The sequence below is a fragment of the Falco peregrinus genome, chromosome 6 (assembly GCF_023634155.1).
Source record: "Falco peregrinus isolate bFalPer1 chromosome 6, bFalPer1.pri, whole genome shotgun sequence".
Classification (NCBI taxonomy): domain Eukaryota; kingdom Metazoa; phylum Chordata; class Aves; order Falconiformes; family Falconidae; genus Falco; species Falco peregrinus.
The window spans coordinates 60769493-60792984 of record NC_073726.1 but is presented as its reverse complement, the minus strand read 5'-3'; the positions used below and the strand labels follow the sequence as shown (position 1 = coordinate 60792984).

At 41.8% G+C, this 23492-nt stretch overlaps 1 protein-coding gene across 3 annotated transcripts in view; it reads right to left on the bottom strand.

Moving 5' to 3' along the window:
• Positions 1-2162: 2162 nt before the first annotated feature.
• LARGE1 (LARGE xylosyl- and glucuronyltransferase 1) overlaps positions 2163-23492 on the bottom strand; it is a 286245-nt gene continuing 264915 nt past the window's right edge. For 2 of the 3 annotated variants that reach the window (XM_027796799.2, XM_027796801.2), the window contains 4 exons: positions 20483-20761; positions 13540-13686; positions 8268-8463; positions 2163-4066 (listed from right to left, as the gene is read on the bottom strand). In XM_027796799.2, coding sequence (XP_027652600.1) covers positions 3869-4066; positions 8268-8463; positions 13540-13686; positions 20483-20761 — 820 coding nt within the window. In that variant the 3' untranslated portion in view covers positions 2163-3868. The remainder of the gene's footprint in view (positions 4067-8267; positions 8464-13539; positions 13687-20482; positions 20762-23492) is intronic. The other variant, XR_003557481.2, reaches the window with a different exon arrangement.

The window sequence follows — 23492 nt, the reverse complement described above, 5'->3', positions numbered from 1 at the left end:
GACATTTTCTAGGTTTGACAGGTAGGCAAATGGTAGATAACTGTTAGCCAGAAAATGATAGGATGGAAACTACAGCCAAACATTTGAAGTATATACTGTTGTTACAGAACAGAAATCATGGAAACGTATTAGAGGGTTAAATAAGGCATTAAATAAAGGCAAGTGCTTTGCCCAAAACTTAACTTGCAACGCCCGTTATATCAAAGGGAGAAGCATGAAAACAAAACCAGGAGGATTGGGTGCCAGCCAGAAGATTATTATTTGGAACAATAATTACATCTGAAATACGGTAGGATGTCAGAAGGTGCTGAGCAATACACAGTTCAGGCTCTGGGACTAGGAAAGTTTGTAGTGACTTATATACATGTTTTGGAGTGGAGGGGGAAAAGGGAAACAGAACAAAACGTGTCAAGAGAAGTGCACAAATTAGAAGAACAAGAGAATTTTCTAAGATTTTATTTCTGATCCCTGGACTAAAAAAAGGTTATCATTTAGGAAGGTTAAAGAGGAAAAAACAAACCCTCAAAATGAGTAGGGTGAGATTTGATATAAAGATTTAAAAACAACCCCCGTTTTTTCCTTTTAAAGAAAGAATCAGTGGCCCTAAATAAAAGAAAAACTGAAATCCTCATGCTAAAAATGGAAAGGACTTATCATGGAGTATGGTATTCCCTTAGATAAATGGACAAGGAAATGCTGGTATGACTAAATTGAAAATTTTAGAAGTTGTTCAGGCCAAATAGGAAACCTTTATAGAATGGAAATCAGAACTTTGTAGAGCTGAAAGGAAGGTGTGTAACAGTTAAGATGGAGTTTGGGCAAGCTAAGAGGGAATTTGAAGAGCAAACAGTAGGAAGTTAAAACTGAAAATACACATTTGCTTAGTACACCAAAAGCAGAAAACTGGAGATAACTGGTAGGCCACCCCAAACAGTAAGCAGAAGAAACAATTAAAGACACTAAGGACATTGCCAATAATCTAAACGATTTATTTGCATCAGTCTTCACCAGAGAGGGTGCTGGAGTGATATCTAAATGAAAGACTCACACTTCCAAATATCAAAGATAAGGAGAGGTCATAGACTGAAGATTCAAGAGAGAAGTTGGTGGAACAAATCAATAAATCAAAGGCATTAAGTCACCAGGTTTATCTGATATTTCTTGAAGATTTCAGGAGAAAATGGAGAACTAAGTAACAAAGTTGCTAGTAAATACCTACTACAGCAGAGGACTGGAAGACAGTCAGTGTTATAACTGAGTTGGGGATTTTTGTTGTTGGTGGTGGTGTTTCTTTTCACGGTGTTGGAGGAGCCCTGGCAGATAGGTAATCCTAATTTGGTATCATGTAAATTGGCTGAAACGTGTTAAAAAACCCCAAGTCCCACACCTCCCAAATTATGAAGCACACAGACAAACATGACATAATACTAGTCAGTACAGTGTCTATAAGGTAAAAAAAGAGGCTCTTTGAATCTACTACCAGTCTTTGAGCTGGCTACACCAGCCAGCACGCCTAAGCCTACCCAGGAGGTCCCATGACTCGCTGTACGGACAGGCAAGTAGCAAATGATTACCTCCCTGCTCCCCCATCTTCATCTCATGACCACTGAGGAGAGAATAATGTTCATGTTGATAACAGCACATCCAAACAATGTATAGGTGTGTGCTACAGGTTATGCTGCTGCAGAGCAATCCAGTCCACCCTTGGGCAATATTGTTAAACCAAGGAGAAATGTACATCTGGAAATGAAAGTCTTTAATACATATGAAACATAATGGTGGCCACACTGAAGCTCTGACTGGAGATTTTAGGTACAGTGTTAGCCTCTCTCAGGATCAGCTTTTAATAACTTTCTGCATATTAGCCAATCAACAGCACTCTGTGCTGCAGGGTTCTTCTCATTTTTAATATGCACAGTGACCTAGGCCGTTACTGGTGAATAATACGGGATTTGGGGAGTTAAGATTTTTGTTTTTTTAAAAGAATATATCTTAGCCAGGACTGAACACTCATTTCACTTCTTCCCAGCTCTTTCCAGGTTTTATGTAGATCTTTACATAAAGCCATTAAGAACAGAAGAAAAGCACTTTGGAAAATTATGCGGTGATGTATTCTTATGTAGCCAACACTCCCAGGGGAAAAAGTGAAAATTACACATAGCCTCCCTCCCCTTTTTATTTCTTGTCAAAGATGTTGCCTTTTTTGGCTTTTCTTATATATACACAGCATGATGAACTGATATTTGTAGTTTAAATGTCTGGTTTAACCGCGTGGTTTCCACCGTAACACAAAGCTCTCATGAAATGTCAGGTTAGAAATAAAACCAAGCTCTAGAGGGATGAAGTGGGGAGGAAAGTAGAAGGTCCAGGAGCTGAAAAACAAAATGGAAAAAAAGTGAGCAGAACGCAATGTGGATCTGGGGTAGGGAAACAGACGCATTTCTCACTGAGTTGTTTCTGCTTTCCTCTATTAACATTGCAACAGAAATTACAAATAGCCCTGCAAGGGGTAGTGCATTAAACCTCATCTCTTCATCCCATGTAAACACAACATTAATACCGAAGAATAAAGAAAACGGTAAAAAGTCCAGTGTCTTGTTTTCCGCATTTTGCTTGTTAGGTTTCCTGTCCGCCCTCCAGCATGCTCCCGTGTGTACCAAAGATGCGAACTTGACCAGCCCATGTTCAAGCAAACACTTACACTCAGATTCCCAACACATTCTTTTCTTCCCCTCGAATGGGGAGTTTATTCCTAACAGTTCTGCTCCTTTTAATGATAAACTCCTTTAACGAAGTAGTTCTGAGACCTTGCAGCAGGCAGCAGGAGAGCACCAAGGCTACTAGTTGCCACGTTTATATTCCCTGTTCAGCAAAGCAGTCCACTTAAAGCCCAAGGCCCAATGCCTTCATGGATGGGCATGCACTGAAATGAACCTACAAATCAATATCCCCCCACACAATGTGCCTTACAGGCAAAATCCAATTCTTGCCTAAAAAAGACAGAGTTACAGCCAGGCCCTTTTATGAGACACACACAAACAAGTTGCTCTGGTGAAAACAGACCTTACACTGATAAGTTTTGTTCACTTTCCGGCAGAGCTACTGATCTTCTTTACTGGACCACCAGAACAGAAGATGGGAAAGAAACACAAGGGAGATGTTCCTTGGCAAGGAAAGGAGCAGCATTTAGGACTGGGGAAAAGGCAGGGTGGGGTACAGGGGACTTTCCTGATAAAACAACTAATTTGAGAATAAAAGACCAACTGATATCATGTATACACCTAAACCAGTAACACACCTTCTCTGGAGTGCAGTATTGTATAAGCGTTGCCTTTGTTTTCAAGGCTAATTCAGACCTTTGGCTCATCCTGCATTAACAAGGTCATCCACATTAACAGGGCCCCTGTGACAGTTCACAGGCGAAAGTTCCCTTTTAGAGTAGTGCAGATTTGAAATTCACAGGACAGCGACCTGAAGATCTTCCTTTACAGATAAAAAGCATGTCAAATTATTAAATAGCAACATGAAATCCTAGATTCTGAAGGTCTGTCTTTGCTCTGCGGTTGAGAGAGCAGAGTGCATTCCCAGCCCCTGCCCAGTCCCCACTGCTGGCAGCACGGTGGGCGCGTGGCCGGACCCTCTGGCTGACGCCTCACGAATGCTAAAGCTGAAAGGCCTGGGGTAGTCGGGGAAGGGACAAATGAGCATAGTCCGAAGACATGTCACTTCAAATTTCTACTGTTAGAACTGCTGAGTATGATATAAAAACAGAAAGTATTTCTCAGTTCAAAGTTTGAAGACCAGGCCCCAAATGTTGACTGGCTCCTCCCTCCAGCGTCCCTGTTCCCCACACACGGGCTCCGTTGTGCTAGCTGTTGTTCTCTGCCGTGAGATATTTGAGGGCTGCAAAGCCGTAATGGCGTGACATATCCTGCTGGAACTCCTCCTTCAGGGTCTTGAGACAGATGCGGTATTGCTTGTTGGAGCGAAACTTGGTGATGTCAAAGCTGGGGGCGTGAGGCATGTGGATCATGTAGGCGTTGGGCAGCACCGTGAACTCGTACTCCTGCGGGAGAAAGACACCGGCTGTGAGGGAGTTCCCGAGCCCTCTTGCAATGCATCTCCCATACCTCCACCATCAAACACGCTCCATCATGTAGAAGTGCAGTGTGGGTCTCAGAAACAACAAACCCATACAGATATGCCAAATCGACCTTCTTTTTTTAGAGTTGCTTTTTTTGGTTTTATGAAAGAACTGCTTTCTCTTTTAAAACGTTTTATTCCATAGGAGCCAAATAATGGGGAAACAGTAGAAAATGCCTGAAGCCATGTTCACAGCACAGATTTTGCAGCAGTGTGCTTGCAACCAACACAGCTGTGATGCACACAGGAACAGGATGATGAGTCTCAAGTGTCCATGCAAAAGCATGTTTTTGCCCCTACAATTTATCTTGCTTCAGATGCCGGAATAAGCTGTATTTACAAAGGCACACGCTGCACCACATACATTGCTTTGCCTGTACTAAGACACAGTGACAAAACTGTCCAAAAGTATTTATAAATCTGAAATAAGGGAAGAATATGATCTCTTCTGTAAGTGCTGTGTGAAAATCAGGAACTAGGACCTCCTAATTCCATATGCTTTGAGAAGGTTTTACTCAAATTAAGTTCTCCTTCACAAAGTATGAGATACTGTGCTAATTCCGTCTCTCCTCTAAAACTAATTCACTAATTCTCTTTATCTATATCCAACCAAGTTCTTTGACAATTTTTGTTGTTAAAAAATTACAGTTCATTTAAGTCTCAATTACTCTTGTTAGAAGATTTTTACAATTTTTATAATTAAATGCATGATCATTAGAGCAAAGCTAGACAAAGACAGATTCTTAGACAAGCTGAAAGTTCACATGCAAGAACCAGGTATCTGGTCCTGCAAGGGACCATCTAGAAAAGGGATGTGAGCAGTATTCTGAAGCCAAGAGAAGACCCTACCACTAGGACGCTAGCTCTTTTTTCATATGGAATTTCAGAGAGTCAGAGTTGTAAGGGATGCAAATGACAAAGGAACTTCAAAGGCTCCACAGGCAAATTTCCTATTGTCCTTACACAGTTTCTGTTTACAGATATTGCTGGATTGAGTTATTAACCATCCCTCCATAAGACACTGGGCAGGGAAGGAAAAGCCACAGAGCATGCTGGCTTTAAAAGAGATGGAGCACAGCTTCCCCTGGTTTGCAAAGTTCAGTCACTTATAGATTTAGAAGTCTGTGCAGAGACATAGAGTATCTGCAGCACAGCGGCAGAGTATTCCAAAATACTTTATTAGGGAATGAGATTTATGGGAGAGAACACATTTCTGCCAAGAAATGGGAGCGTTTCACCTATAAATCTTTCTTCACCTAACAAAATACGATCAACCCAGAAAACATTGAAAGCTGCTGGGTTATGATGCTACCTGAAACCAAGTGTTTGAGCACCACAGCCCCAAATGAAGCCCAAACAAAATGGAAAAAAGTGAGCACAATGCAATACAGATCTATTTCCCAGCTTGGGCAGTGGTATTGGTAAATTGGTAAGTTAAAAGTGTAGCTAAGGCTGCAGTGCCTTCCCAGAGACAGCTGTGAAGCAGCAGCATGCATTGGACAGCTAGGTGCAAATGTAGCTGAATGGCTGCTCCTTTCTCATTATGGGAATGCCTGTTCCCTTCCAGAGAATGCTAAAGTCGTAAATCTTTGTGCCAAATTACAATGCTGTCACATATAGGAATGGGCCCCTCTGAGTTTCTGTTTGGGGTGACATGTACAGCAAGAACAAAATAATATGATGTCCACAGGCAGAACTTACTTAGCTGGAAGATGCTTAGAACTAATGGGGAACCAAACGCAAAAATGAAGGCTAGCATGATGGAGTGAGGAGGGCTGATAAATGACAAACTACAAAATATGTCTCTAGGGACCTTAAAACTAAGGGCTGCAGCCACAGAGGAAGATGCGGCCCCCTCATAAAATCTTTTCTTTGCTCTCTGTTTGCATCTCAAGTCTGCAATCCTGCAAGTTGGGGGTTGTCTATGCTCTGCAGTGCAAACTGTTCAGTGGTACTCCCATCCCCCTGGAAGGCCTTCAGGCACATAAAGTCTTCCAAAACTTTATAAGGCTGCTGCTAATCAGCCCATTTGAAAGATGCTGGGCTGGGATCCTGGAAAAAGGGATGCTCACAGTCACTGAAAGTCTCCTAATGACCCATCCCTACTACATGGAAACATCTGTCAAGAAAGCAACGCACTTGCAGGAACCTCTGTCCCTACCTCACAGGTTATAAACTCTTTAGAGGGAGACTGTCATTATCTGTGTATTTGTACAACATCTGGCTCCGTGGCCATCTGCACATCCCCAGAATAATAATGGTGATTATCTCTACATGGTGTCCTGCTCTGAAGGACTGTACTGGCACAGGCCCTTGATAAGGAGTCTGAAAGAGTCCTCTTGACAGACACTGCAGTTGTGAGGAGCAGTGAAATAATTCAATTGAGAAGCTGCTCTGCCTGCTGGTAATGAAGCCAGCCAAGCAGCTGGCAGCAACTTGATCTGTGGGCACCCTGAAGCAGAGGAATGCCATTGAGGAGATAGCTGTGTGATCCCATGTCCCCTCCAGGCTGATTTTGTGGGACAACAGGCCAACACCCATGTTGCTACAAATGAAAATGAAGCTTCTTTTAAACGTGAGAATGTTTTTAAGGCTGTGAGAAAAACAATTCCCCAGAGTTAGTTCCAATCCAACGGCCATTTAAAATATCTGCCCTATGATCAACTTTGAAAAATGTTCCAGTTTCCCATGTGCAAATCTGTATGCTGGGCAAACGCCTCTGAACAGAAGAGTTAAATCATGAGTGCTAGATGAGACCTGCCAGTGGGAACACAGGCCTTGTTACCCAGATTAAAAAATAATAAATCATTACCCCTGCATTCTCCACAAAGCAGAGCAAAGTATTATTATTAACAGTAATATAAAGCACAACTTTTTTTCTAGCCTGAAATAATTTTTTCTCAACATAAGTAGGTACAAATTTGTTGGGAATGCCCTTCTGCAAGCAGAGGGCAAGTGGCTGCCAGCCCAAGGTGACTATATGGTTTTGTAAGCAGCAGTAGAAACTATCCCTCCCATGTACATGCCTGCACAGGAATACACTGAAGCCCACACCCCAGAGACACAATCTCCCAGTAACTTGCTGCGTGCCTTGTGCTGCTCTGCTCCACAGAAACTGCTAAGAGTTGAGCAGAGAAGGATCAGCTATATTCCAGATCCACAACAGACGCTAGCATAGGAGGATACAACTGGCCAAAAAGCATGTTGTCTGATTAGCATGAGATGGTACTAGTTAAAAAACTGGGACAGAAACCAAACAAAGGAAAAAACAAACAAACCCAAACTAAAAAGAAATGCCATGACCCAGACCCTGCTGATTAGCACAGCGGTTAGCTTCACATCCAAGAACAGCAGGGAGATGTAAGCCCTGCTATTTCAGTGAGCAACAGCACCAGGCTCCCACGGAGCCACAGTCACTGCCAGCCTCCAAGATCTAGGTCGGTGGCAGGGTCCTTGGCAGCTCTGAGAGCTCTAGCAACAGTCTGGACTCTTGAGCTTTCTCTGCATCCTTATTCTTACATGTTCTGCTCAGCAGCCCCATCCCAAGCCACAAATCCAAGAGGCAGGTAGCCCAAGGCTCAAGTACCTGGATCCTCTAGAGTCTGCTCCACAGCCAGAGACTCTGGAAATGTAAAGTCCTTGGTTTTGCAGAGATGTACTGTAAATCCAGGCCAGAAATTGAAGATGCTTGCTTTGGATTCAATTTAAGATTGCTTTTTGAATGCTAAATTAGCACTTGGGACTCATCAGCCTCTGTTTAACTGAGAAACTTCCAGCTAGATTTATAGATCCCCTAGTAGGTGATGAGACTGGCAACAAGTGCTGCAATGCTCAAGTACACTGCTAGGCAGGAGGTGGGCACTGCAGGGATTGTGCCCCTGCCACCACAAAACAATTTTCTCAGCCCTGACAAATAAACTAACTCAGACTCAGTTCTCCCTTTAATGCTTGACAAGGACTAAAATGAGCGTTCCCGACTCAGGAAGCACTCATTAAGGAGCTTAGTAAGGCCAGATGAGCACTATGGTGATGCAAAGCGTGAAGCCTTTCCACAGAACACAGATTTAATTTTAACAACCCTGCTGCCCAGCCCTAGGTGAGATGTGCAGGCATCATCTCCTCACCTGTGCATCCAGTTCCATGATGTGAGCTACTTTGTTCCAGCCAAATCCAACAAACCGCCTGTCATACTCCGGGCAGTCCTTCCTCACAACAACGTATGGCTCAAAGTCTGCTTCCCACTCAACGCGGTAGGGAGTGGTGGCTGTTCGCCACTTGGCAAAGTTTGTTGGCGCATGCCCTTTCGTCCAGACGTGATACCTTAAACAGACATAAACGGCATGGATGTGGGGAGGCAATTAGATAGAATGCATCTTGGCTAGGCAAAAAAATGTTACTTGTTAGATGACATGCTCAAAAATAAGGACATTAGCTTACAGTTCACATCATCATTTTCAGGACATATCGGAGGCAATTTCTAGGACTATTTCCAGCACACTTCACAGGGCTGCTATGTGCTTGATGCTTAAACACATCTAGTTGGTAAAGGATAGTGTGGAAACACTACCTAACGCTAATGTGAGAAACAATTACACAGACAGCCCATGAGCACTACAGAGTGCTGTGTCTTGTTCCTAGCAACCAAGCGGCTGTATCAGTGCTCTAAAATCAGTGTGAAATTCTGTCGCTCAGATAAGGTCCCTAAAATTAGCTATTTCTACACCACAGTGACAGTCACGATCTGTTTTATATGCAGTTTTATAATTTGTATGAGACACCTGCAGCTCTGGATAGATGTTCTGTTTTATTAATTACTGTTATTACTATGGCAGGAGCCAAAGTGCATAATTAGATTAATAAGTAAAATATTACATAAAGGCTTTCTGCTGTACATTCTACATTGTGGGGAGTAGCCATGTGATCCCCAGTAAGGTAATCAATTTGATTTACAGAAAAAGATCCTTTTATACTTTGTTAATCTTGTTTAGGTCACAGCAGGTCTCCTCCCAGCACAGCTTGAATCCAGCCCATTAGTGCCAGGGTCAATGACTCTCACTCACTTATTCTTCTTACACTTTCCAAAAATCAATGAGACAGGCTCTTTCTGCAGACTCATAGATTAAATAATGAAACAAAGGCATAGCAGGCCATCTGTATTACAGCGCTCTGAGATGTGTAACAGAAGGGGCAAAACAAACATCCTGCCAGTTTGTAATGTTAGGTACATTGAATTCACAGGGATGATGATGACTTGTGGTAAAACTGAAGGGATTTAAGCATTAAATACTTGCAGAATTAGGACCTGAGGTAATGTTTCAGCCCCAGAAATTCTCATAACATTGCAAGCCATTGCTGAAAACAGGGACATAAAATCACAGCCTAGGAGTTTTCACTCGGACTGTGTATTTGTATGGCTTGTAACAGGAAAAACATAGAGGTGTTCAGTTTCACTGACTCTCCTTCAGGGGCAGCGTAGGAGGACAGAACTATTATGATAGCACTGGGGTCCCCGGTAGTCCTTTGGGACTTTGAAGGCTGCATTTCTAAACTGTAAAGAGGTTGCATCACTGTCAGGTATCTGGCTTGGGGACCTAGGAAAACAAAGCCCTTCCATATTAAAAAAACCTGTCAGCAACTTAATTCTCTAGAGATTATTAGAAACCAGTGCCAGATTCACAAAGATGCTTACAATCCTTAATGCCTTTTGGAATCACCTCCAAAAGGCCTATCCTTTTTCTTGGTGTGTAACCTTCTCAGTCACTAATGGGCAGCTATCTACACTGGAAAAAAAACCCAACAAACCAGTCACAATGTAGGGTATAAATGATATGAGATTGTGGAGGATGCTGTATCTTCTAAAATCCTACCTCTGGCATTCTGAAATTGATTATGATAATAATAATAATGACTACTAAACACTTAGGAAGTGATTTGTATCTTCAAAGCCCCATACAAACTTTGGTTAATTGCTGATGTTCTAGTAACACTCTCCCACTGATTTAAACGTGGGGGAACAGGACACTAACCATAAATTCCTTTCCACCCTTTTTGGTGACATTGGTGTAAGCAGTTCGAGCAGCTCAAGTATAATCCCTGTGAATCGAGAGAGCTGATCAGCAGGGAAAAAAAAGTAATTGGGAAGAGACAATGAAGGGAAAACATGGAATTGAGACTGGAGAGACAAAACAAAGCAGAAAGGAAGGAACAGACCTGATCGTACCAAAGTAAGTAGTACCAGAGATGATGTACTTGCCTCCTCAGAGTAACTGATGTGAGTGGAGGGAAAGAGGAAGACAAAAGGATGACTAAGGTCAGGACAAAGAGGAAAATGAGTATAGGAAGTTCAAATGATGTGTGCAGACACCAATTATGAATGAATAATTAGACTTGAAACAAAGAGTAGTGAGAGTTCAGGATTACATACATATCTCTACATTCAATATATACGGGCCTACACGCACAAATATAATCTCCTGGAGCTAGGTCTGGGCCAGCGACTGATACCGCGAGAAATGTGCTGCAAAGTCAGATAGTCAGACAGCATCACATGGGTGCCCATAGCGAGGAAGCTACCACAATAGAGTGAGTCATTTCCAACAGACTTTACTCTCAGTGATGCAGTTGCGAGAAGTAGTTCACTGTCTGTATCGGTCTTCCATCTCACAGGACAAATGAATAAATGTAATTTTGCCTGCTCAGGCCCTTCTCACTCAAGATCGTAAAGGTCTTCCCAACTTAAACAATTCTGTTTTTCTATGACTAAATTTTCAGGCCACACTCAATCTCACTGACTCCCAGAAGAACTTTGTGAAAATTCTGAACAACATATTTTTCACTACACTGGCAATTTTGACGAATCCAAACCTAATCATTTGATCTCCGTAAAATGATGATAAATTTCTTTCCTGTGGTTTGTGGGAAACAACTGGAAAACACCCCCTCCAACCCTGCCCCCTCCACTTTGGATCAAATGTTTCATCTTACTTGCTTTATCCATTTCATGTATTTAAATTTCAAAACTAAAGCAAGCTTTTTTAAACTTAGCAAAATGAAATAATTATTCTTCTCAGAGTGTTCTTCCTCCCTGCATTGTCCCTCAATGTGAGAAAGATGATTTGGCGAAAGGAAAACTCTTCCAGTTCTGTTATCAGATGCTTAAACGTTTTGCCGGATTGTGGCTGCAATCAGTTAATTAATTAATCAGTTGTTGCTGTTTATGTTTTCTCAATACGATGCATCTTTGACCAGCTGTGGTTTCCCTTGTGCCTGAAAGCTGTGTGGGCAGTACATTTGTGGTTCATCAGCTACTACCCAGGCACTGAGCAGGCACATTCTTGTGAGGCACAGCCACAGCCAGCACCTGCAAACAAAGCCAGCAAGCTGGCACACAGCGACCCGCTGCCGCCCAGGGCTTCCACGCAGCACCCCTGGCAAGCCGCAGATGCTCACGTCCTCTCTTTTCTTCCGGTGGTGACTGGGGGATGTAATTGAGAGCCGTTTTGTACTTCTTAGCTGCCCAGAAGTAGAAAAGGTCACCATTTGGAAAAGAGGTGACAAAAGCAATTTCAGTGAGGGAAAGATTGTAATCTACCATGTGGTGTGAGGGACTGGGATGCTGCAGGCGCTCTCAGCAATCACTGTCACAGCAGTCCTCCTCAGCTCACTCCCACCCGTTCAGCCTCGAATTGCAGCATTATTAAAGCACCTTGAAGGTGGAGGTGGAAATTCTCAGCCCAGATCGCAGCTGCTTTGTGGCTGTTGATAGATTGGAGCAATGAAATGAGCCAAAGCAAACTGGGGAAGCATTTGTAAAATGTGTCCTACATTAATATGTACACCAGCTACAGATTGCGCGTCCTTCAATTTTTATTTAACCTTGCTCTGGCAAAACTCCCACTGATGTTAAAGACATTTTTGCCTGAGTGAGACTTGAGAAAGGATCTGCAAATCTGACTGTGTATGTAACATGCCAACATGCTGTACAGCTTGAAGATGAAATCTGTAGCGGAAGGCCACTGCTGTGCAAGCTGAAAAGTTGATTGTTGGTGGAATGCAACATCTGAAAATCCTGAGGGTATTATTTTCCATTGGAAGGATTTTTATTTTTAACTATAGGAGAAACAATTCTATCAAGAAATCTCTTGTTAATTTGTACATCTTTGACTGTTAAAGAATGATGGGAGAGTGAAAAGCTTGCTTTATCAGTACCCTTAAGTAATTTTCCAGAGAGAGGCATGCCCCTCTCAGTCGCCTCAAGTTTCTAATTGAAGGCAGTCACTGGTAAAGGTACTGTCAGAATTACGTTTTCCAGGCTCACACAGACTGTCTGCTATGACATGTGCGTAAGGCCATATGAGGGAAGGGTGGCTGTTGCAACGAGAAAGGCATGTAATACAGGGAATGGAAGAAGTGTGAGAAAAGCTCTAAAAGTAAAGGAAGGATGGGAGAGGTGATACAGGGCTCCACTGGCCAGTTTTTAACTCTAGATCTCAAAATAGTGTAAAAAGGAAAGGTGAACATTGTTACCTGCATTTCAGAGATGGAGAACAGAGATGTAAGAAAGTGAACTGATTCGCGTACCACCTCCCAGCAGGGCAGTAGCGGAGCTGAGAAGAGAACGCAGGTCTCCTAAGCCCTCTCTCTGTGCAACATCATAAGGCCATATTGTACTCTTCCCATCACTGCAGTGCTTTACAATGTCTGCTAATCAGACCTTACCACACACACCCAAGAGACAGTTAACCCCTGGTAGTCGCATTTCAAAACTGAAGAGGCTGGCAGATAATAGAAGTGACTTGTTCACAGCCACAAAAAGAGTCTGCTTCAGAGCAGAGCTCCAAATTTAGGTGTTCTTCGCCTCTTTAACTTCTAGTCAGAATACGCTTTTACCTCTGCATTGAGAAACTCTAGCTATTTAAAGCAGCTGTTTCACATAAAATAGAGTGCATGACAAGCCTGCATTTGTTTTTCCAGTAAGTCAGTAAGGAAGCTAACCAACAAGCAGAGAGAAATTATTTTTGGTCACATGAGGGACACAGCTATCCAGACAAGTATTTGGCAGCCAAAAAGCAAATTACACGCACATGAGTGTAATGGTCGCACTTGATTTTGTAGCGCAATAAAAAATGATGAAAATAAAACAAATTCAATTTAACAACTGAAGTCCTTCAGTAGAGGACTATAATACTAGATAAAATACCGAGCTTACAGATGGAATATATCCACATACGATTCTGTTCACTGCCTTTCTATGAAAAAGGAAAAAGTATTCCAGTAGGTTTCTTAATGGAGCTAGCTAGCTAACAGTGAAGAGAGAAATATCAAATGTTCACAAGAACATTAAAAACTATCCTCAGAGATAAAGACCACAGGTTCAACAACAGTACTTTCCATTACCTGAATGTGAAGAGGGTTCCCATGTCCAACATCGACAGCAGCTCTGCTTTTGACTTGGGAAAGGAAAGGCGGTAGCGTAGGGTCTCAAAAGCAGGTACAATCAGAGCTTTCTTGGTGTTAGCCAGGTCTAGCTGGATGACAGACTTCCTGGTAAAGAGAAACAACAAATGAAAGCAGGAAAATTTCAAACTGAGCCAGTCACTTGGCTTTTCAAAATAAAGTGCAGAGAACGGACACTTTGATACTGTAAATATAACCACGGCCCATGCTTTTTTCCCAGGGTGCTTTGTATTTTCCTCCACTTTTGATCTGCTGCTCTAAGAGCAGGGGGAACAACACAGTTCAAAAAGAGCTTGTGTCTTTGACTGATCAGTGCTGCCCTGCATGTCCAGGACACGCTGAGCACAGCCAACTGACCACGCCTTTAAGAGAAACATAGTCGAATACTACTGCATAGATGGGAAAGAGCTGCCCAGTCAATGGCAGTTCTAAAAAAAAATCAGACTTATCCGGGACTCAGTGGGACTTCACAAGATGAGGAGCTGTAAAGTTTGGTTGCACTTCAGCGTAGCTATTCTCTGTGCTATGCTGTGCCATCATACTTGCTTCTTAGTTCTACTATAGAGCTCTGTATGTCCTGCAAGGTAAGTGTTACCTTAACACCACCGTGGAACAGATATTTGCTCTCAAGAACACTGTTGCTATGATGGGCAGTCTTTGTACAAGGCAAGGCACAGATCTACTGCAACATGACATAGTGCCAATCAGCAAAACTGCACATCAGCAGTATTTTTTTGAGTATTGTTAATTATGTGCACAGTAGTGCCCAGAGATTAGAGCCCATTTGTGCTTGGCCCTATACATACAGCATAGAGGCTGTTTTCTGCAGAAAAGAGCTGTGGACTGGATGCACTGAGATACCTCACTTATTCCCTTCTTTTGCTGCAAGTTGTTCAGTGCAGAGACTGTTTTGGGGTGCAAGTGTGTATGTGTACACACAGTGGATTTTGCACAGTAGTGCCCTTCTCCAGACAGGGGCCTTAGGATGAATGCCACAAGAGAGCAACAGCTTACCAGACTTACTCCCTGCCTACCAGACATACTTGGTCTATTCTTTCGTAACAAACTAAAACCCAAAGAAAAAGAAAAAAAGTTACTTTTCCATCCCCAAACCGAATCTTACTATGCTTGTCATTAGAAATAACTCTGTCTTGATTTTCCTTTCATTATCTTCATATTTCATACGAGAAATATGCCTCTCTCTCCCTGTCAAAGTTAGTTCCCCTTAACAGGATTCACTGTCTTGACTTTTATGTTACTGCAACAAGCAATCAAGGACAATGTTGACAAGCAGCAAACTCTCTACAGCCTTATAAGATGAAGGAATTGGGATCACTGTCATAATAACAGAAAGACCAAACAAACCACTTTTCTAGTCCCAGAATACCTAGAATTCACTTATATTGCCGTCAGAGAAAAAGAAGAGCAGGGCTATTTCATAAAATCTGAATTTTAGATAATTCACACCACCCTATAGGCCTGTTCTATAAAAAGAAATGTGTTCTCAGTGGCTTACTTCAAAATTTGCATTGTTTGAAAAACCCCTGCTACATTTCCAGTGAACTTTTCACAACTGAAGGATTTTAACAGTATCTTATAACTTCTTTGTACTTTCTTCACTAGCTTCTCCCCTACCATCATTAATGGCCAAAATAGCTGCATGCAAATAGAAGACTCCTTCACAATCAGCCTCCATGACCTTCCAGAATTGTTGAGCAGTGCCAGCATCCAGTCTTCATGAATGCTCTTAATGTTCCTTCCCCTTCACATCTTCTTTGAGGGCAGGGGATACTAACATAGGTTCACTTCCAGTGTCCCAGGGTTTCTGGACTCTCTGCAATCTACCAGCCTTGAGTGGTACATCTTTGGGGATTCAGTTCTGGGAAGGAGTATCTAATATTTGCAGTGATGCTCACCCTTTGGGCTTTGCAAGGAAACAGCAGCTACCATTTATGGCTGCTACTCTCTTTTTCTTTGATGGAGACCTCAAAAGTTCCAAGCAAAAATCAAGGCCTTGCTGTGCTTGGCACTGTCAAAGAATAGGAGACAATCCTGCCCAGCCCACCAAAGCCCACAGTTTGAAGCTGAAGTATGTATAGGTATCAAGCCAGGGTAACAGCAGAGACCGTCAGACAGAGCAAGTTGTGTTGAAACTAGCATTGAACATGACTAATTTTGTAAGATACGGGATGCAAGCACAAAAATTATGTAGGTATCAATAATCGTTTCTGAACACTCCCCATTCTGTCAACTGCAAATTTAATATAGGTGACAATGGCAACTATTGGAAAGAATAGATGACAGTGCCTTCATGAAGAAAACCAAAACACAGAGGGAACAAACCAATACAAGAGTCTGAAATCACTTGCAACTGTCAAAGCTCAACATGAAAAAGTTAGGTAAGAGGAGAGAGGCACAGGTCTGAAAACAAGGTGCCTGTAGCAGATACAGTCAAACACAGAAAACTGGTAGAGGTACTTCAAGAGTGAAATAAAATAGTGGGAAGATCTCTGCAGAAACACTTTCAAGAGGTATGTCAGCATCTGAGGTGCATGTTGGTAAGGTCAAAGTGGAAGAGTTCACCAAAACTGAGCTGGGAGTTGAGACATGCTCAGTCAGGAAGTCCAGCAGCACCCACCTCTGAGCAGAACAACCTGTCTTTTATGTGGAGTAGACAACAAAGGACTAATGTAAGGGGAAGAAGGAACCCATGCTAACATCCAGGAGTTGAACATCAAAGGACAAGAGGGGGCATGTAAATTGTGACAAAGGCAGGGAGGATTTGGTGGAGAAGAAAACACCTCCCATTTTCTTCTGATAACTTGGTTGGTGGTCTGCTCCTCAGATAACCAGCCGAAAAATCTAACCTCTTCCTATTGGAACCAAATCTACATTTCAGTGGTGTCACTTTATTTCCTGTTTTGAGTGGACGTGCCATTTGCTGGTTGACTGGTTCTGTGATACTTGGAATAGGAAAAATTTCACTGTTGGTGTTGCAAGATATGTGTAATTTAATGCAGGGAATGCATTTGGCTATTTTGTAAACCAGCACTGCGTAAAAAAACTGCACTATCCTTATGAGGGCTGTTTTTTGGATTCAGTAACATTGGTTCAGATTCCATTTTCCTTTATCTGTCCTTTTTCCCCCAAACCCCAAAATAAGGATATATGATTTTATGAAGAGCTTTCTCTTTGCTAGTGTTGTCCAGGAAACCGTTTCCCAGGAATCTTTGTGTTCAGACCTGATGTATGTCATTCTGACACAGGGAAGGTTGGGTTAAATTTCTAAATCTGTTCATCAACCCTATTTTTCACACAGCATGGAAGAAATTAATCTTAAATCACAAGAGTATCCTCACAGGTTGAATGAACTCCAGCATGTTGATACCATTTTTTTCATCCTCATAGTCCTTTCCAAAAATTAACACACAATTTTCATCCTCATGGGGGTAGATAGTAGTATCATTCCCATTTCTGGAGGATAGATAAGCTCAGACACAGAAGGGTTAGCAAGCTAATCCCAAAGCACTGAATTCAGAAAAAAAAAAGAAAGAAAAAAAAAAAGATTCCATTAATTCAAATTAGCTTCCACTGTCAGGACTCAGTAAGTGTTTAGTTTGAGATCAAGAAATACAATAATCACAGAGCTTGTGGTATGGAGAGCTCAGTCCACTGTTAAATTCATTAGAATGTTATTCCTCCCTGCAAAAGCAACGAATGCATAGTCTACAAAGGCATCCAACAAATAAAAAACAATAGGCACAACACGAGTGCGTCCCTTGCTGAGATGCTGAAGAACAACCAGAAATACTTCACAACTCATGTTGCAGGGGACAGGTATAAAACCTGCAGATAGACAGTGGATGCCAGGTCCCAATTCATGCTGAATGTGTCACTGGAAGTGAAGGGCCTATTTTACACAAATGTGTCAGGAAAGAACTTTAATGCTAGCTGTGACAACCGTAGATAAGCAGCCTGCCTAGTTATTTTATGTCAGAAGAACCTTTAGGATGATCCACACACATTACTTGAAGCAACCAAAAAGAGACTTTACCACTGCAGCAATGACAAGATGACCTCAGTAACTAATGAGGGAAGGTGACAAAGACTTTGACTTGGCACAGACCATGAAAGTATCTGAGCTTCGTAAACAGGAAATGTTTAAATGATATGCCTTTTTCCTTTTGTACTTCACAGAAGAGTAAGGTAGGTCAAAAAGGGGGTTTGATGGAGATTAAAAGCATTGAAATGGTCTGTCTTAGCTGTGAAAAAGCTCAATTAGCACAAATCTAAGTGCCAGCAACAAATGCCTAGTGGTACAGGTAACCATCAACTTCTCCTTAAAGACTGGCTGTAACCTTTCTCATACAACACCTTCAAAATATGTTGGAAAAGTTTTTCAAAATTCTTTTCTTTCCGAGAATATATTGCCTGTAGAGACGCAATACACAATATATGTAAATCAGCAAACTTGCAGTGAGAGGGACTTGTCTGGCTCATCCTGTACAAAGTGATGCCTGAGACACTATTTCTGTTTGCTTATGGTTGTTCTATCTGAGGAAATGAAGATGAAAATGTCTGTATGCCTCTCTAACAAACAATTGCTGCCAGTCAGATAGATAGCACTAATCAGTTACTTGCAGAGGCGGTGGGAACAGTCAATGCAGAAAGATACAGGGTATCTGTATTTAAAATAATCTCCCTGCACCTCCCTGCTATTTTGCTCAGAAAAATCATTGAAAAAGCAACAAAAGCCTCTAGTCCCCATGCAAAAATCCCTTTTTAAAGAGCTGGTAGTAGCAGATTAGCGATTTTTATATTCCCAGGCAACAGACTCACAGTCAGAGTTAAGGTGGTACGGGCCTCACAGAAGGCTGGTAGAGTAACACAGGGTCTCAGAGGCAACAGCTTTCAGTGTGAATCTCAGGTTTTTTTCTGAAACAGCACCCATGGGTGGCATCACTGTGCATTCAGTTCTATAATACATTATCACCATATTAGAATTATTTCTGTGGTTGTAATATCTCAAGTATATCATGATGCATCATTCTGCCTTCTCTCCCTCCTTTCAGTGCTGGCTCCCATCAGTGCACTGTGAAGCAGCATGGAGGAACAAGTTGCTTTTTCAGTACTACATTCCAGTATCAACAGCTGAACAGATGCTATCCTTACTGTGTCCAGCATCGATCTGAAGAAATGTTACAGTATGCAACACTAACGTCAAAGAATGGAGAAGCTAACAACAACTGTCCCTACGTGTATCTTGAGACAGCTACTGTGTGCAGAGGACAGAATTATTTTGGAGTCCTCATAGCACAAGTCAAAAAGAAGTATCCCTAAAAGTGCAAAATAAGCTGACACGGTGAGATAAAACTTCAATGATGTTATTGAAATCCAGTGTCTTAAAAGCCACAGACTCACATAATCATAGAATAGTTCAGGTTGGAAAGGACCTTTAAAGGTCATCTAGTCCACACACCCTGCTATGAGCAGTGGCATCTTCAACTAGATCAGATTGCTCAGAGCCCTGTTCAAGCTGATCCTGAATGTTTCCAGGGATGGGGCATCTACCACCTCTCTGGGCAACCTCTTCCAGTATTTCAACACCCTCAGTATAAACAACTTCCTCCTTGTATCTTAAAGGTACCCTCCAACACCTGCTAGTTTAAAATCATTAGCCCTTGTCCTATTGCAACAAGCCTTGCTAAGAAGTCTCTCTGCATCTTTCTTATAAGCCCCCTTTAAGTATTGAAAAGCTGCAATAAGATCTCCCCAGAGCTTTCTCCTAGGCTCAACAACCTCAGCTCTCTCAGCCTTTCTTCATAGGAGAGGCTTCCATCCCTCTGAATAGTGAACTTAACCCTGTACATGGATGCAGAAATTGAAAAAACCAATTAACTCTCCACACAAGGGAGAAATGAGAAGATGCTTACTGAGTTGATACGCCTTTAACAGATCCTCCGTAAGTTTATGATGTCAAAAGGTGTTATTTCCCCTTACATTCCAAAACCACGGGCCTATGGATTGAAAGGGATCACCTACAGGCAGACCGTCACTGGAACACTTTGATCAACTTTTACCAAATTAGACCAGAGATGAAAAGGAAAACTGGTCAGGACTAAGGAACTGAAATCCTCCTGTCTGGCCACAGGGTGTCCTCCTTGCTCTATGCTTTAGCCTCAGATGACCAGCCTCTGCAGACCAAAAAGGTCTTTATTAAAAAATAAATAAATAATAAAAAAAAATCAGTTAATGGATCAGATGTCCGTAATTTGTTCAGCCCAACCTGCTCACATTCATTATGATACAATACACACTGAGGTTACTCTTCTCAGTTTCCTTATCCTAATAATTTTGCCTTGACAGGTGCTGGCATTGCAGTCATATTTTTGAGCTGGTAAGACTATCCCCCTCTTTTCAAGATATGGAACTGGATTGAGAGTGTGTCACAGGGACCACAAATTCTGTAGTGTTTTGCATGTTTTTTCTGTCACTAACATTAGGAACCAGCGTTGTTTAGGGAAATTGCCCAGTTCACCTTGCTAATATAGGATGCTTTTGCACATTTAACAATACTTAGTCCAGTTCAATTTTCAAATTGATTCTTCTGCTGCTCTGAGGAATTATTCTGATGGCTAACAGGGCTTACATTTAGACCTCAGTTTTTTCCTTCATAATTTTACTGCTTTACTTCCAGCTTCAGCCCCTTCCTCTACCCTAAAAATTCCTGTGCCTTGCTGGGCACTGTCACATCTTAAACATCTATAAGCTGCCTCTTTCGGTTCTGTTCAAACTGGGTATTTTTGGAAATATGTGGGAAGGGTAGGGTGTGGAGGGGCTGCGAATGAGGGTGACAATGGGAATCCCTCCACTATTGATTTACCTGAGGTATTCGTAGAGTCCATACATAGGCAAGAAGTCAATGTCGGATAGAAACATATATGGTGTGCTGATATGCTTCATGGCCACATTCCTTAGCAGATTCACAGGATAGAACTGGCCCTCCTTGTACACAATATGGTAGCCAACATTGTGGCGGCTCATAAGTACTTCTGAGCCTTGGGCGTAGCGCAGAAATTGCTGGGCTTCTGCATCAGAAAGATAGAGTGCCAGGCTGATTGGACCTTCCCAGTGTTTGCAGATGGCTTCAAGCATCTGGAGCCTGAAAGAGGAAGGGTGAGAATAAGAAAAGGCTGTCTCTCTGTCTGGGACTCTGCCTGGGTTCATCTGATCAACTGCAGATATCTAAGTGAGACAGATATGGGTCACTGTATATGCTGTGGAAAGCAATAAATATTTCTACAGTGCAATTAATCTCATCTAAGTTATTGTCTCCTTCTGGACAGACGGACTGCACCCTTGGTAAGCCTATTTCTCTCCGCTGAAAACAACGGAGCCTAAGACAGCCCTAACTCAGATACACACATCTACAGCTCATATAGCTGAAGCCAGGTGAAATCAACACCATCCTTTCTCCCGAAAGCATTCACACTGCAGGAAAACCCACACGGATGATGGGACTTCATCTGATCGGAGCTTTGAGCAGTTGCAGGGATCTGTCCATGTGGATCTACTTACAGGATAGGTGTCTTGTAATCTTAAGCAGTGTCTAGTGCCCAATTCACACTTCAGATCAAGCTGTTTTCACACACTAACATACTATAGCACTCTTCAACAAGCTTGTGGAGGAGAAAGGTGTACAGACCCACAGATCATTTTACCTCCTGTTTAGGAAAACCTTCCCCAAATTTTTACAAGGCAGTTAGTCAGATCTCAAAAGCTGTTAAAAATGATAGGTCAAGGGAATACTGACTCACATGAACATTTACATTGACTAGACTTACTGTTGGGGAAAGGGCAAAAGGATGACACATCAATAGAAAGGGCATTTACTGTGTGTAGGGAGTAAGGACAGAACAAGGGAGAGACATGGCATTGCTGTGGAATAGCAAAAGAACATTTCAGACAAAATCATCATTTAAAGTACTAATTTGAATATGTTTTAGCAGTATCTCAAATTTCATTAAATAATTTTAAAAACAGATTGTATCAATGTATATTTTTTAAAACCTCCAGCAGTTACAATACTGTTGATGAAAATGACAACAAAAGATCTCATACACAAACATAAATCAAACCTAGCCTGGTCAAAATAATTTAAGCATTTTGGGTAATTTATAGAGAATTGCCTAGAGATTAAGATAATGCCGCCCCAAAATGCAGCAAGGACTGATTACGAAGCCTCTTGAGTTAACACTAAGGGAAATGAACCTATGCAGCCTAGCCAGATATTCTATTAAAAATTAGGAAGAGTAGACTACGCAACATGATTATTTTCTCTCCCTTCCAAATCCACATTACTAGATTTTTCCCATTAATATTTATATAGAACACAAGAAGTTTTTTGCATCATCATAATCAGAGAAAATAATTTCCCTCTCCTACTATCTCCCTAAGCTTTGCAGCAGAATGGAATGATACACTCATACCAGCAAACACACATTCTGATTTAACATTAATAGCTCTTTCCCGCATTTCTGAATGATCATGATGACATCCAAGATGATATAATAATTTTTCCTTAGATATGAGATATTACCTTTACTAGGCTACACCTGGTACATTATTTTCTTTTTATCTATTACTGGAACAAAGGTTATTATCAGCCTGAAACATATGGCCGAATTAGAAAAAGAAATCGATAAAAAAGATCTAAAAAGCATGTGAAGGCTTTAGGCTTTCGATTGTACAAATAATAAATAGAAAAAAATATTTTTTTGTTGTTGTTTGCCTTTTTCTACATAGGGGAAACCTATTAATTAGGATACTCCAATTCATCAGCACTTACAATTTAGGGCAGCCATTTAAAAAGGGAATACTTGCCTAGCAAGAAATGCAGCAAAATGCCTTTTGAGGAGTCCACACAGTGGACAAATGGCATACATAACCTGAAAAGCTTTGCAGGCATTATCAGGTGTGCCACTTAAATAAGTTAGTTAAGTGAGAACTGGGTTTTGCTGGTATAAATCCCCAGCTGGACAGCTTAGGGCCCCTCAGAATACTCCATTTTGTGATGTCGTTCCCACTGACAGGCCCCACTTCCACGAGTTTGATGCAGGGACCGCTGGGTGATGCTCCATAACCTGCTCTCTGTCGGTTGTTACAATAGTCTCCTTTGATCATAAAACTCAGAATTACAGGTTTCTAAGCACAACGTGACCAAGTTATTTTGGGTTTGGTTAGCAGTCCTGAGGAATGCATTCTCTTAAGGACTCTAGAGAAAATAAATACACTGCTGTACTGCATAATAATGAGGTCATCCTTTAGTTGGTAAATTTTTTAAAGGTCTGTTTCAGTCAAGTGTGTTTTGGTGCAATTCAATTGTTTTGTGAGATTCTTTGTTTTCACTTTTCTTCTGAAGAATACTTTACCCATTTACAACTCATTCTCACCCAGACTTCAAGTGCCATAATGTTAATTGTGTCCTTCCTTGTCCACCTGATCTCAGGTTTTTGTCACTCCCACTCTGACCTCCAGCCCCAGGTAAATACCATGCCTTTAAAAAGCCGAAACACATGCATGAAAACCACCGTGATGCAACCAAGTCATTACGAGGAGACCAGTACAAAAGGTGACAATTAACCAGTAAGGAACAACATGGAATGAAGCCTGTCTCAAAGCTTCTATCTAAAGACAGCAACGGGAACTCCCAGACTGCACCCCTCATCCATTCTGCAAACCTGTCATGGCAGCCTCATCTCCGACAGGACTATAACTGGAGACACTGGGAGCTTCTTTTTCACCTTTCCTCATCTCAGATGATCATTTGAAAGAATAATGCAGGAATGTAGCTTATAGCACTTTGTTTATGTACATGTCATGTTACATCTGAG